Below are 14,931 nucleotides of genomic sequence, written 5' to 3' on the forward strand. Positions count from 1 at the left end.
AAATCCCAGAAGTAGTAAGTTATTTGTGAACCAAAATATGTTTTATGGAAATGTTGGTAGTAGCTAGCAATTGCATCATTGACTGAAGGGCAAAACTTCATTTCATCATTCCTGGAATCAGTCACACCTTTCAGATAATTTGCTTTCATATATTTTCAGATATATCTTAGTACAACTGTCATCTTTCTTGGAAACTGCACCAGCAAACCCCAAGCTTACTGCTCCCCTAGAATAGGTCAACATACAGTAAAGATAACTTTTCCCAAGTTGTTTACAATTTTATACTTTAACCTACTCATAGTTAATTTTTATGTCTACAGTTTGAGAAGCGTTTGATAGGGAAAAAAGGAAAAAAGTTTGCAGAGCTCTGACCTCCTAAGTGAAAGATTTTTATCTTTCTTTTGATCAAATATAGAATTCCAAATGGCACAGAAACCAGAAGTTCTGGAACTTGAAAGGATTGTTGAGTTTCTTCATAGAGCCTGCTCAGACAGCTGGGTAACTTTGACCTCAGAGCACTGAAGCCTTGACTATCTAATGAAAGAGTAGAGGGGAGGAGGGGAGGCTGTGATACCCCAGCTGGGAATGCCCTGGCATCTGCCTGCTAGCACAGCATCTGCCTGCACCAACAGGCTTTGAGGCACCAGAGTTGAAAAAAATTGTTATATAAAACTGAAATTTATATATGTGCAGAAGATTCCTATTGAAATAGATAGTTTTCCTGCTGAGTCATTTGGAATAGGATTTTCCTCCTCAAACAGGTTTACTGAATGAGTTTGGGTGCAGCGGTTCCATGCTCTGAAATCATTACCCATTCCCTGTATCAAAAAGTGGCTTCATGATGATTTCTAAAGCCCAGTTTACTTAGGGCAGAAATTCTGCTCTTTGAGTTGATACATATCAGACGCTTCTGCTTGCTGGTGACAGAAAACAAAGTCAATAGCAGCCTGCAGCAGGACCCTCTCCCACGGTAACTGGACCCAGCTTTATCCAGTCAAACCACTTTTTAATCCTGTTCAGGACAGTGGGGTAGAGAAGGTTGAAAGCATGGTTGTGCCTGCCTTTATTTGCTGGGCATTTAGACTGGGCAGTGTCAGCAGTTAATCTGTTAATGCATGTGACAGCTGTAGTTATACATTTCAGATTAAGAAAGTTACTGTATATTTGTATTTTTCAGAAGTAATGTTACTATTCACTTTAAAGGAATTCTGTAAGATGGATATCAAAAATAACATTAATGAGCTACTAAAGCTAAAATTATAGGAACTTACCAAATTGGTTAAACATAAAAACCATTAAACTGTTTATTGAAGCTTCACAGATATACTGCAGCTAATGAGCATTTCTGCTATTTAAATAAGCCCAAATTGAACACACATTACATAGATGCATAATTAGTCATGGCAGTCACACAGAGACTCACTTTTAAAGCTTTATTTGAGGAATCTTTTCCATTTGATTTGTTTTGTTAATTAAAATATTTTTTCTGTATTCACTTATATTTTAATATTGTTTTTGCAAATGCTATAATTTGCTGCTGTGTTTCCATTTGTGTTTGTTTGCTCTGTGAATATAGTGAATTTGGAAAATATATTCAGCACTGTCCTTTGTTTGGTGTTGTGTTAGCATCACTTGATAGCGGTAGAATAATTAAATTGTATATTGTCTTTCATCCAGAAGAATCTTTTCAAATGATATCTCACTAGACTGGGGAGGAGATGGCAGCACAAACACAGGACTGTAGTTTGAATTTTCAAGAGAAAATATTAGGTTAGTTTTAAACTTTGAAGACTGAAACTGGGAGGATGAAGGTTTTTAAAGATACTTTTTACCTCTGTCCCAAATCACGCAGCAAACATTAAATATCTGGTTTGCTTGTTGTTCAGTGTCAAACACCAATTCAAAGAACCAATAATTCAAGCTCACATTTAGCTCTTGGGCTCTCTCTCACCCTTGCAGGGGCAGAGAAGGGACTTCCCTTTCTGAAGACAAAAGTTCTCCCCTGCTTTTTGCAGGTGGTCTGGGAGGTGCTCCCTTCAGCCTCCCGTCTGCAACTAATATCAGATCCAAATTGTGAGGATTTTAGCAGCTCTTATATAAAATGCTTTTGAACCATGCTCTTTTTTATAAAACCTAAATCTTGGAGATTATAAGAAAGAAATAAGTAGCAGTTGGGTACCATGTCATCCGTGCCACCAGGGAAATGTTTGTTCTCGATTTTAAAAATAAGGATCAGGCAGACAAATCCCCAGGCCTGGAGAGATGTTTCAGGTGAAGATACGTTGGGCATTCTTCACACTCAAAAAGCTTTTGATATAATTATGTCCAGACAGCTATTTTAGAACAAAGCAATTCAAAGAGATTTGAGAAATGTAATAGATACAGGATAACAGAAGTAATACCCTATTTTCCCACAAGATGAAATAAGTAGTCAGAACTCCCAGTTTTACATAATTTCTTTTGAAAAACTACATTTTCGACAGCATGTTGTCTTCAGCCACCTTTACTGTGGTTCAGTCCCGTCTCAGACAGAAGTCATCTATTAAATCCCCACTACCAAAGCCTGCAGTACCAAGTTTTCCTCTGTTTTTTTCCAAACATGTCTTTACAAGCCTGTACATATTTAACTTGTGAGAGCCGTCTAGACCACATGCTGAGATGGTGGCACTGCATGCAATAAGTTATCCTATATATGACAAATAGAAGATGATCAAAAGCTTTCTTGAAGTACAGACAGTCTGAGGCACAAAGAGAAAGTTAATGTATTGATTTCTGAAGGATTTTTGATAAAACTGCTATCAGCCAACTCTTTCCTTTAAAAAAACCCACACAAACAGAAAAAAACCCAAACAAGCCAAACCCCTCATTTTCCAGATGAAAAATGTCTCAGTCTGAAGGTTGTGTTCCATGTGATCTTTCAGTAATTCAGATATTTTTACAGGACATAATTTCTTAAGTTTTTGAGTTTGTTGCTACCCAAATGTTATTTTTGTCAACTTAAGCCACATGTGTTTGCCAGGTGGGAGAGACTGTGCGGGCAATAGGTCTTGCAGATAAATTAAATACTTCTGGTAGAAAATCTGCTACAGGCTTTCCGCTTAGAGCTGTCTTCTCTGACTCAGGCTTCTGAAAAAGTTGCAGAAAATTCCTTTGAATTTCAGTCCTTTGGATATGTTTGTTTGTAAATGCCAAGGTTGAGGAGGAGAGTGTAGGTGGGACAAATAGGTGACAATGTTTGTGCCTTGCTTCCTGTTTAATTATTTTGTCCCTGATTATACATAGCCTCCACTTTGAAATACACTTCTAATATATGATTTGGAGGTGAAAGGAGACACAGAGCCTTGGATGAAGATCCCATTGCTGTGATGTGTGGGAAAGCTGTGTTTGAAGCTTGCTCTGTACTGAGGTGTGTGCTGGGACAATACCATGACTCTGCCATTTGTGTTGGAGAAATCTTCAACTTAAACTGGCAGATTTCTCTTTTACATTTGTGACAGTGCAACTACATCAGTTTAATTGACCTTGGCAATCTGCATCTGCCAGTGGTATGTCCCTGAGGGACACTGCAATTTTAAACTGCATTTTATTGCAGCATGTTCGGTTTCTGCAGACAAAGCTATATAGCCCCCCCATTTTGATAGATGCCATCAAAATTTGCTAAAAATATTTACTGAAAAGATTATTCTCTTAATGAAGCTACTTTGAAGTGCCTTGTGAATATAGTAATTTAAAAAATATTAACAGAATATACTTCTGAGCATTTATGTGCGTTTAATGACATTTCTATAATGCCATGCAGTATATTTTTTTTTTTTATTTTCACTTCTGCATTATTTAGAGGACAATAATATTTCATGTGCAAAATGCCTATATGTGCTGTTTTCTAACAGTATGAAAAATATTAAGATCTCTTAATGCATACTCAAAAAAATTCAGAAATTGTAGTGAAAAGATACAAAATATGTTGTCTTCTTCTAACCATTTAATTTTGATTGTGGTTTTATTCTTAATATGTGTAACAAGTTTTGAAGTGGGCCTTTCTTCCAGGATGTTCTGAGTTTGAATATTAAGTCAGGATGGCTTTCACTTTGATGAGAGATACCTTTCTCAGCATTAAATTCTCTTATTGTTATCAGCATATATTTGACAGATTTTAGCAACAGTTTTTTCTTTCTTTTATTAACATATTTGTCATTTATTTGATTACAGTCAGAGAGGCCATGGCACCTATCAAGTTTAACAGATGGGGTCTCCCTGAAATAGACCCAGAAACGATGCAAACAAGTGAGCCCTGGGTGTTTGCAGGGGGTGACGTTGGTGGTCTTGCCAACACTACAGTGGAATCTGTGAATGATGGCAAACAAGCTTCCTGGTACATGCACAGATACATCCAGGTAACTTCTTCAACAGTATTTTTCTCTTTCCCAGTTTTATCTGCTTTTTGATACTTCAAAAAATAATTTCATTGTGGTTTTGATTCAAATTTTGAGAAATAATACCTAGATTATCTGGTGATTAGAACGTTACATATTCATCCATCTCGGATCACATATTAGAGTTTGGGTAGATGAACTCAGCTGTCTTACATGATCTTATCACTAAAATTCAAGCAACATTTTCTTGGCCACAGCTCTGAATTCCACTCAAGGGTAGTAAGCCTCCCTGCACAACAGACACTGTGAGCAGAAGCCCTAATTGTGTAATTGGGGAAAAGGAGTGAGCTCCATAAGTATTAAAAAGTAAAATCTTCCAGTAGTGCATAGAGTAAAAATTAACTACTGCCAATATTGTTACCTGGGGAAGATATTTTTAGTTTACTAACAGTTTACCAAACACTCAGGTTATCTACACTGGAACCCAAGTTTGCTCTGATGAGACTGATAAACTGGATACAAGAGCTTGACAGAAACTAAGCATTAAATGCACAAAGGCAAAATAATGCAAAGGAGAATTTACCTGAGAAATGTAATATGTACAGACTTGAAAAATCTGGTAACCACATGTCTCCCTTTGGTTCTCCTTGCGTGTTTCTGACTCTGCTCTAATTTTCCTAGTAGATGAGCACAAAGTCTAGAGGAGCTGAATAAAAACCTCCTGAGACAGAGACACAGCCTGGAGAACCAACTGACAAAAAGTGTGTTCGTAGTGCAGGGAACTTTTAAGAAACATGATACATGATTCATTCTCCCACATAAAGAGATTTGAACAACTGAAGTTGGGACTGTAACAGCTCAATGTCTTTCTCCCCCATCCATCTGCTCAAAGCCTCTCTGATTGCATGTTTGTGCAATTTCATGCTGTTGGGGTCTGATTTCACTTCCTAAAAATACTTCAACTGAAAGCTTGTTGTTAGTATCTGTGCATATTTTTTCGCACTTGTTCTAAAGCACTGTTTGTGTCCTGCCTTCTTATACCCTATGAAAATGCTGAGTGTGAAACATCTTTAATCCCTGACCTGCTTGCTTAATTTCTCAATGCACAGTGATTTTGGGTAACTGTGGTAGGGGAGAGAAGGTATCTCCTCCTTTTTGTCTCCTTATTTAACCTCTTAGAAATACAGGCAACCCTCCTTTATCATGTTGCTTCCTTCACAAAGCTTTTTTTTATTTTTCCCCTCTGGAATGTATTTAATACTTTGAAAAAAATCTGAATAGTCATGGCTTGAGAATTAGAATTTTAAATCAAGCAGACTTGTGATATTAGAGCATTTCTGTTACCCTTTGCAGGTTTCAAGGCAGCTTATTCAACCTTACAGTCTCACCAGGAAGCTAATGGGAAAGCCTTACAGCAATCTTCACAGGAAAGTTTCCAAATGTCAAGTGTCACCTTTCCAGCTGTTAGATGAATGGGTTGCCCTAGGGCATTTATTTGGATGTGCAGCCCTTGTAAAATCTGGTTGCTGTGGTGCAAAATGCTGTAATTTGGCAATTTACTTCACCAGTGTTTGGAGCCGATAGAAATTTTAGTGATTGGAGGAGTTTGTTTTTAAAGAAGTTGTTTAGAGAAGGATAAGAGAAGGTTTGTATTCCCCTGCTTGTTTACAGGGACAGGTGTGTGCACGTGTGCCTGCCTTTGTGCTCATGTGTGTGTGCATGCACTCACTTCACAACTGAGCTGTATTCTGGAAACTTCCAAAAGCAAATTTAAAAAAATACCCTTACACACCACCTTATTTTCTCTCTGCTGTGAGATTCTAAAGCGGGCAACCATCCTGTGAACTGCGTGTCTGCCTCACAGACACATCAAATTTTCAATAAATGCATTGATACTGTCTGTGTTTTAGTTAAGGAGTGGGTAACCATTTCCAAAATCACCGACTGTCTCAGCACCAAGATCTATAAATGATGCAGTCAGTCTTCATCAAAATAAAACTATTCCATAGGATTTCTCAACTAGTCCAAGACAATGTCAAAGAGTGTAACTCAAACCCACCATCCTGACTGCTTGCAGAATGCAGTGTCTGAACAGCACGCTGCTTGTATCCCAACCTACTCCAGGCAAAAGGCTAAGCGAACAGATGGGGCTGATATGTGCCCTGAAACTCCAGTCACTGCAAGCTCTGGCACGTGGTCAAGTCAGGCGTGAGATCCAGACTCCAGGACTCTTCAGCAGAAATGCCTTATGTTCAATACTGAGAGTTATTTACAGAAGCTTCTTGGCTGCTCTTATGCTGGAAACTTTCCATCATTAGTTGCCTAAATATCTCCTGCCTCTTAACATATTCCTCCCACTATATGAGGCATAGGTTCATCTCAAAAATTGTTGCCTGCAGCTGTGTCAGGTTAGTTTCTCTAAACATGACCGGTCAAAGCCTAACTAAGGATAGCTGTAGTAGAACCTGTTAGGAAATACAGTCAGTCTTCCTAGAACCATTCCTTGCAACTCTTTAGGGATCCAAACAGAATCAGCCCAATTCATGCAACTTTCTACTACTCACATTTTCTCACAATTCAACCCTCTTTTGTTATTCCATGAATGACATAAAAATTTCAATTAAATAATCTTAGTGATTTGTTTAGTTTGGGGATTGTAAGCCCTCACTTTTGTCCAACGGTGACTTTATGATCCTGTGCAGAAGCAATATAGGGTGTTGTTCTCTTCTAGGCTGCAATTACCGTTCATTTCTTTTTGATCAGGGAATGGATTTAATAGTTATAATCAGGGTAGCTCACAATTATTGCAGGACTAACTTTTAATTTTCTATGCCTATCTTGAGAGCCAAGACAGTTCCAGTAGTTTCATCTTGGATGACTATGCCTGTTTTATTCATGCACTTACCTGTGGGCTATTTTCCCATATATGACAGTCAAGCTGCCATCTTTTTCTCACTAAAATTGCTCTTTAAAAGTGACTTTTTTTTTTCTAAATCACAGTAAGTTTTCATTTATTTAAATCTATTTTCTTCTATATTGTAACCTTCCACTGTGGAAGTTTCTGTTATATTTTTCCTAGACTGAAATGTACATGATACATTTAGAGAATAGAGGCCTAGATCCCAACTGATATAAATTGCACTTCACTAAGACATTATTCAAGATGAATTTTGAGCACATCACAGTGTTATTTTGAACTGCAATTGTATATTTTCTATTTTTTCTTTACCTATGCTGTCAGAAAATATATGGGCTTTGTCTCTGAAGAGTATAGTGTTGATTCTTTATCAAGATCGACCATTCTCATTTATTCCTTGAGCATGCATTATACATTATTGAGCATGAATATACATTATTTCATAATCAATACCAGAATTGAGAGGTTCCCAGGAAGCTTGAATTTGAAGCCATTAGTTACGTTGTCTGTTTCTTTTCAGGATAGCTGCAGGAAAAAAAATAATGTTTCTTTGTTTAGCTAGAGCAACGTATGAAACACTGGCAGGCACCAATAAAGCACCGTTTGCAGAAAAGGTAAATTAAAGGCAGGTTCAGGAAGCCTGGTGATTTAGTTGCTGGCCTTTGAATAAGCAATATATATATCTGTTAGAGAAAGAGAAAGCCAGAAAGGAGCTTAGGAAGTCTGTGTCAAAGTGGACAGAGCTTTGAACAAACCTGCTGTAGCAAGAGTGCTGGACAAGATGCATGTCCTTCCAACCAGAAGCAAGGAAGAAAAGACATGTTTTAAGATCAGACTTCAAAATGGAGAAAGCCAGAGTAAGATGGAAGTATACAGGAAATCTCTTCCAGTCACTAGGACTTGTAGAAAAGGCTCTCTGTGAAAAATAACTGTAATACAACTACTTGCTTTCACAGTCTATCTTTGTTAAAGAAAATGTAGTTAGACCATATCACTCTGGTAAGGCATTTTCTCCATCTAAAGAAAATTAATGTCAAAAATTGCATCAGGTCTAAAGCTGAGTTCCTGTCTCTCAGCCCTGCACTGCAGCTCATGTCCTTTTGCCTTCAGGCCACTCCTTTACCCTGTTTAGGGTGAAGTAGCCCACTGCTTGCAATATGCTGGGGATTTTTCACCACCCTGTTCCAGTCTCTAAAAAATTGTCATGATTGCAAGAAGTACCTGCAATATTGGTAGTTCAGCTGGTTGGCATCAAATTACGAGGAAGAATGGACCACACTTTTTGTCCTCTACTTCTGAAAATCAAGACAAGAGTTATTATAAATAAACTCTTGCCTGCAGGCTTTCTTCTCCTATTTGCGCAATGTCAGGGAAATGCTTCATTATAAAGATGATTTTACTTTCAGGAAGCTATATACCATTTTTGTTTGCCAAAAATTTTGCTTTGTAGAAAGCAATGCATCAAGGCTTATAAAATATATTTATTTTATAGGACTATTGTGCGCAAAGGAAAAAAAAGGCAAAAAAAAAAAATGGAGCAAAAAAGGAAGTGATAGGAAGGAGGGAGATAAATCTCCAAAGATGTATTGTCACTGACTACTGAACCTTCAGCTGCATCCTGCCCCTGTTTTTAGATAATTAGTTTATTCCTTTCATATTTCTCCCCCTGCCACCTCTGCTTGGGTCACTTCATCATTAACAAACCATCAGGCACATACTGTGGGACCTGAGTGCATGTGGGTGGAGTTCTTTGTGGTTCTGCTCTTTGGAAGGGAAGTAAGGCAGGAGAAATGGGCCCCTGTATGTAGTTTGGGAAGTGGCTTTAGACTGGTTTGAATGATGGCGTGCAGGAGGCAAGGCCTATTCCTACGTTTCCTACATAGGTTATTTTCAACCATGTGCTTCAGAAGAAAGTCTTTCACTGCTTTTGTTCCTTTTTTTTTTGTCTTGTATAGGATGTATTTTCTATTTTACCACAGAAAGGTCACTAAAAATCACTTTCAAGCAGCGTTCATTTTAGGTGAGAACAACTTTTAGAGATTTAATTGTCCTGCTTGGGCAAAGAAACAGTACAATGGAACTTCAGCTTCATATTCAGCACACTCTGCCTATTTGTCTATAGCAAATTATATTTACAGTTGTACAAGCTGTGAATTGTTTGTGATCAATCCTCAGACTGAAATGTATTCACAGACACCATTTGAACAATTCTGAATAGCAAATTAATTCAAAGTAGAAAATTGGATTTATTACTCACACATGCGCAAAGAGTGGAGTTGACCAAAGAATTTTCCTTAAGTCTTTGATGCCATTCTGTAAGAATGAAAATCAAAGATTTTTTGGTAAGAGTTCAGTATATCAGTGTTGATTTCAGCGGATTTCCCCACTTTCAGATATGTAGGAAACAAAAGTGCTAGAATTTAAAAAATTATTTAATTTGGATTGTGTGATCCAGGATTTTCTGGTTTGGCATTGCAAACAACATTTTGCAGTTGAAATATTAGTTAAGAAAAACAAACCAAAAAAAAGTTAAAAGGATGAAATCAAACCCAAAGTAGTAAAAAGATAAAAATACAAAATTCATTTTTCCTCCTCTTTTCTCTATTTGCCAGTTAACAAAAGCTTTTCAGATGTAGAATGCCAGGCTTTTTGGTTTTGGAAGAAATCAGATTGTCCTGGTGTAGAAAAATAGCCCTGTGAGGTATGACATGGAGGAAGCAGTGAGCACTCAGGTGTGGATGGGTGGAATGTAAGAAAATAGAGATAGTGATGAAGGTAATCTCACCCCTAAGGAGTTACAGCTGTGCTAATTATGAAGAATTAGGAACAGGCCTGCCCTTAAGAGGCCACAGCTAGATCCAATTAGGGTGGGTATTGTAGAAGAGTAGGTTGGCTAGTTGAGAGGTTGGATGGAGTTTGTTGGCTGTGCAGAGAAGAGGAAGGAGTCAGTGCTGTGAGGAGCTGCCTGTGAGAAGTCACCAAGAAGGTACGAAACCTTTGCAATAAGATGGCAACACTCAGAAAGGAAGAAATGGGGCATGTTTGGCTTTTTATGAAGTGTAACTGTGCTGGTCTCCAGCTGAGAGAGGTCATGATACTGAAGTGAGTTTGGTCCTAAGAGTTAGGGGTCTTCAGAAATTAGCTTTTCTCAAAATGTCCACCATTAGGGACCTATTTAGGTTCACATCATTCAGACTAGGATAATTCCACCTTCAGTGCTTTTAAGCCGTCAGAAAATTTGGCCCCAAAATGTATCCTCTTTGTCTGAAGATTCAAAGATCTGGGGTCAGAATAGCGTGAGGGGAATCCACACAATCCCAAAATAAAACAGGCACGATCTCCCAGGTTTTAAACCAGCCTAGGAAACAAAAGGCACAAAAAAAGACAAAAACCTCCTCATCCTATCTGTACTTTTTTAGTTTTTACAGGTAAAAATTAAGTAAGTTCCTTAGGGGAAAAAAAAAAATCAAAAAACCCAAAAGGCAGCAATTCCTGAGTGGCTGAGGCTTTTAGTCTGCTGCAGAAAGTCTTCTCCAAACTTCAAGTACTGGTTCTTTTTGTCCTGTTGAAAAAAGTCATCTTTTTAAAGACAGAAGAAACTGCTGTGCTCTTAGCTGTGACTTACTAGGAACACAGACAGTGTAGGGCTTCTCTGTATTTGAAGTTCCTGCTTTGTTTCTTTGTGATTTTATTGAGTCAACCATTTCCATGAACAAAGATTTAAATTCTACCCACCACAGCCTGATCAGGATGCTGTTCAGTATCCATACATGGAAAAAGCTTTTCCCTCTGCAATTTTTGTATTATTAGATACAACATATACATTCAATGCTTTTCACTGACTCTTCAGAGAAAAGAGTCACTCTTTCAAATGAAAACAAAAGTGACTGTGGTGGCACAGCCATAATGTGTGTGATGTTTTTGATGGCAATCAGACACTAACTTTTTTCACTCTTGAAGTGTATTCATACTACTACAATTAAATATAAACCCAACATTAGTTTTGCATAGGTACGCCATTGTGTAGGCTGTATAAAAATCTTTCAAAGTAGGGGAAAAAGGTTCAGAATACATAGAGTTAGGGCTGAGTGATCCTCTACATGATGCTTTCCCTCATTTTTCACAATTTCTTATACTTTTTATAGATTGGCACCTGAGAAGAGAACTAGAAAGGGTCTGTCTGCATACCCTGGGATTTTTCCATCTCACTATTAGTGACTGCTGTAGGGAATAGAGATGGCTCTTCAGAAAGGCTGAACAAACCTTTGGACTTAACCAGGCTTATCAGTACAGGATATAAAGTAACTTTTTCTTCATTGTTTTTGTTACTGTCAGTGTTATTTCCAGCATAACATAGTATTTCAGCATGAAGACTGTTTGGGTTGAAGATGTTACATAGGTGAGTGTTTGCATGTTTTGCTGAATTGCAAATCTGAACACAAAATAGAGTACTTAAACTTTGGGTTATTATATATTAATTATTCCCTTATCAGGATTAATAATAAATTGTATAAAAATAGATCAGAAATTAAAAATCAGTGGTTTAGTGGTGTTGTTTGTTTGTTTTTTTACAGTCCTTATATGGTGTTGCAGTTTCTACAGTTCCGGAGCTACCGCTCTTCTATACTCCTATAGATTTAGTGGATATCAGTGTAGAAATGGCTGGACTGAAGTTTCCCAATCCTTTTGGCCTTGCCAGTGCAACACCTGCTACTAGTTCTTCAATGATTCGAAGAGCATTTGAAGCTGGATGGGGCTTTGCTGTCACTAAAACATTCTCCCTGGATAAGGTGAGGAAATATTTTAATATTTTTAAATATTTTATGTGTGTTTTGCATGCAACCATATCTTTGTATAATTGAAAAATGTCAATCTTTGGGGAATAGTTTTGTCACCTCCAACTACCATAAAATAGCAGGGAATGGTTATGATGCATTGTGTAGTTCAACTAGCCTGTGAGCTTTCCACAGTGCAGTGACACAATTTCTGGTTCTGTTTGTTGTTACATTCTTCCCTTATATTGCCCCAGCTTCTAATATTAGTCTATTAGTCAACCATTAAGTGAAAAAGTAGTTTTTTTTTAAATACTGCAGTGAAAATGTTTTCTGTGAAGGATCAGAATGTACAGGGAATGAGTAACAGCTTTGTCACATAACTCATGAAAGGCGGATTCTGTGCCAGAGGCTTCCAAGATAAGCCATGGAACTGGAGGTGCAGTTGCAATGTGATCATGTGGCTGCAAGGGGGAGGCTGGGTGGGAAGTGGAAGAGAAAGATGGAGGCAGCATAAAACCAACTCTATGGAGAGGAGAACACAGTGACATCAACCTTCAGTAACATGTACTGGAGGAGGAAAAAGTTAGAATTAAGCCTTGAAGCCTATGGCTCAGTGTGGCACCTTAAAAAAAGCATTTTGTGTAGTTTTAAGTGTGTAATTGCTGGTTTGAATTCAGAAGAATTGCAACAACTTCTTGCTACATTCAAAATAGTGAAGTGAGACTGAGCAAGAAGCTTGGAGAGTGAAAGAAAATAACAAATAACAGCTTTGATAAAGAGATCACAGAGAAAAGAAACAGGTTTTGAGCTGAGATGTAGATATGGTTTGACTTGTGGAGAGAGGAAGAAAAGGTGACTCCTTGAACATAGGCCTGAGTAACAGTGTGAGTAATGACAATGTATTGTTAAGCAGTAACATACAGTAGTATGAAAGCAGTAACATACAGTAGTATGAAAGTAGTGTGGTCTGAAGAAAGCTTTTGAATTTAATTTGGATACAAGGGTCTTTTATTCTTGGTTCAGAGGAAGGATATACAAGGGTACTGATGGATGGAGCAGAATAGAGAAGGTGGATTTGTTTCTCTTCCACCTTTCCATGGGTAAGTATCATAGGTGAATTAACTGTATTGGGTGCCCCTCTAGTATGGGGAAGGTCAAGAACAAAATGCTGTATTGCTGCAGGATACTATAAAATATGTCAGGCTGGATTCTGCTGGCTCTTACACCTGAGGTAGCCCTGAGGAAATAAGTGTTCATCTGGATTGCAGTGGAGATTCCAATCTACTTCCCAGGGTTTCTTATTAAAACACTTTTTAGGACATAAAAGTCATACAAGTATGTTTACAACTGACTTACATTTATAACATACCATCAGCTGTAATTATTCAGTGCCTAGGCTACAGCCAACCCATGGCAAGTACTGTGACTTATTTTTTTATCAGTTTTATTGCTGGTATGCTGGCAGTCCTGCCAGACTGCACGTTGATTACTGTGCATCTTGAGAGCTAAACAGACACAGGCTGAGTTCCAGCTTGGGTGGGAGTTCAGGAGGAAAGACATGCATGTTGTAGGAAGTGATGTTGGTGCTATACTAAGCAGCAGACTCTGAGTCATTTCTGAAATGGCGACTGCGAAGTGTTCCACTGGATGCCATGCTCTGGAGGTGTGACTCAGATAAAGGTCTTTCGAGTTTTTTTTAAAGTATTTGTTGCAATAAGATATTGCAGGTATTATTTAAGTTAGTAAGTTCAGAAAAGTGTTATCTAGTGAATTCTAGTTCAGTGATTGTTATTTCTGCTTAAGCTTCCTTCTGATATTCTGATATTGAATCGTGTTGTGTCTGGTAGAACTGTGTTCCACCCAAGTGCTGCCTAGTTTTTCTATTATTGTGTTCTTCCTAGTACTGCACTTCCCACAGGTGTATTTGTGGCATGATTTGAGATGCTTGGCTGAGAGGTGCTGCAGAAGTGAAATTGATTTTATTTATCAGAGTAACATGGTACTTAATACTTCAAAAATAATCAATTCAAATGCGAAGAAAAGCTCAGTAGGGTACAGCAGTTCTTATATGAACTGAGTGTTATAGAAAGACTGCTCTTGTTGACTTAATGCTAGAACAAATTGTTGGTAGAGTTTGAAATATTATAGGTTGCCATAATGTGCCGACTTTTTTTTTACTAATTTAGCTTCTGATTATGTAGACATGAATCTTGTACAGTTGTCAGCAGGGAGCAGAATGCTCTCTTGGGCTGTGGTACCAACGGTGGGGATTTCAGACTGAGCTGTCCTGCCCTGTCAGCTAGTCAAAGCAAACTACACAGCAGGATCAAGAGCAAAAATTTCCTGATCTAAGCCTGCAGAGCTGGTGGGAGGAGGGGGAGCAGCTCCCCAGACAGTACAGTTCCCAAGAGTGGAAGAGCTTCTGGGAAGGGAGAGAGCTTGCTAGACACAGTTTTTGGCAGCTGAAGCTTTCCACTTCAGCCTTGATTGTATGCGGTGCAATTAGGATTCTGTGTTCTTCCCTCGTCTCCTCATTTTATCTGTCCTGGTAAGGCTTAACTGATGGGCTTCCTTCTGATTTGCCAAGGAAAACCTGCCTCTGTGGCCATGGGGAACTTAGCAGCAGCAGAAACTCTCCCTTTTCCAGAACCAGTGACTGAATTTGCCACTGTGTTCAGACACTGGTAGGGGAAACCAGTGAATTCCCTGTTTACCATGGGCATCTTTGGCACTTCAGCAAAAGGGACTGATGCTGGCTAAATATGAGTGGCATAGGTGGTGAAAAGCATACACAAATCACAAATTTCCATGCATTAACTACAGTGTGATGGAATAAGGTCAGAGAGAAAAGCATGATAAATCTTGG

The 14,931-nt window shown here is 38.3% G+C and overlaps 1 protein-coding gene across 3 annotated transcripts in view; it reads left to right on the forward strand.

Annotated features, from left to right (window-relative positions):
- Positions 1–14,931, forward strand: part of DPYD (dihydropyrimidine dehydrogenase) — a 335,322-nt gene that overhangs the window by 164,395 nt on the left and 155,996 nt on the right. For all 3 annotated transcript variants that reach the window (XR_005956460.1, XM_041483444.1, XM_041483445.1), the window contains 2 exons: positions 4,210–4,394; positions 11,865–12,080. Coding sequence is in view for 2 of the 3 variants with exons in the window: in XM_041483444.1 (XP_041339378.1) it covers positions 4,210–4,394; positions 11,865–12,080 (401 nt within the window). In the remaining variant the exon portion in view is untranslated. The remainder of the gene's footprint in view (positions 1–4,209; positions 4,395–11,864; positions 12,081–14,931) is intronic.

The sequence above is a fragment of the Pyrgilauda ruficollis genome, unplaced genomic scaffold (assembly GCF_017590135.1).
Source record: "Pyrgilauda ruficollis isolate IOZ18807 unplaced genomic scaffold, ASM1759013v1 scaffold6, whole genome shotgun sequence".
In the NCBI taxonomy this organism is placed as follows: Eukaryota; Metazoa; Chordata; class Aves; order Passeriformes; family Passeridae; genus Pyrgilauda; species Pyrgilauda ruficollis.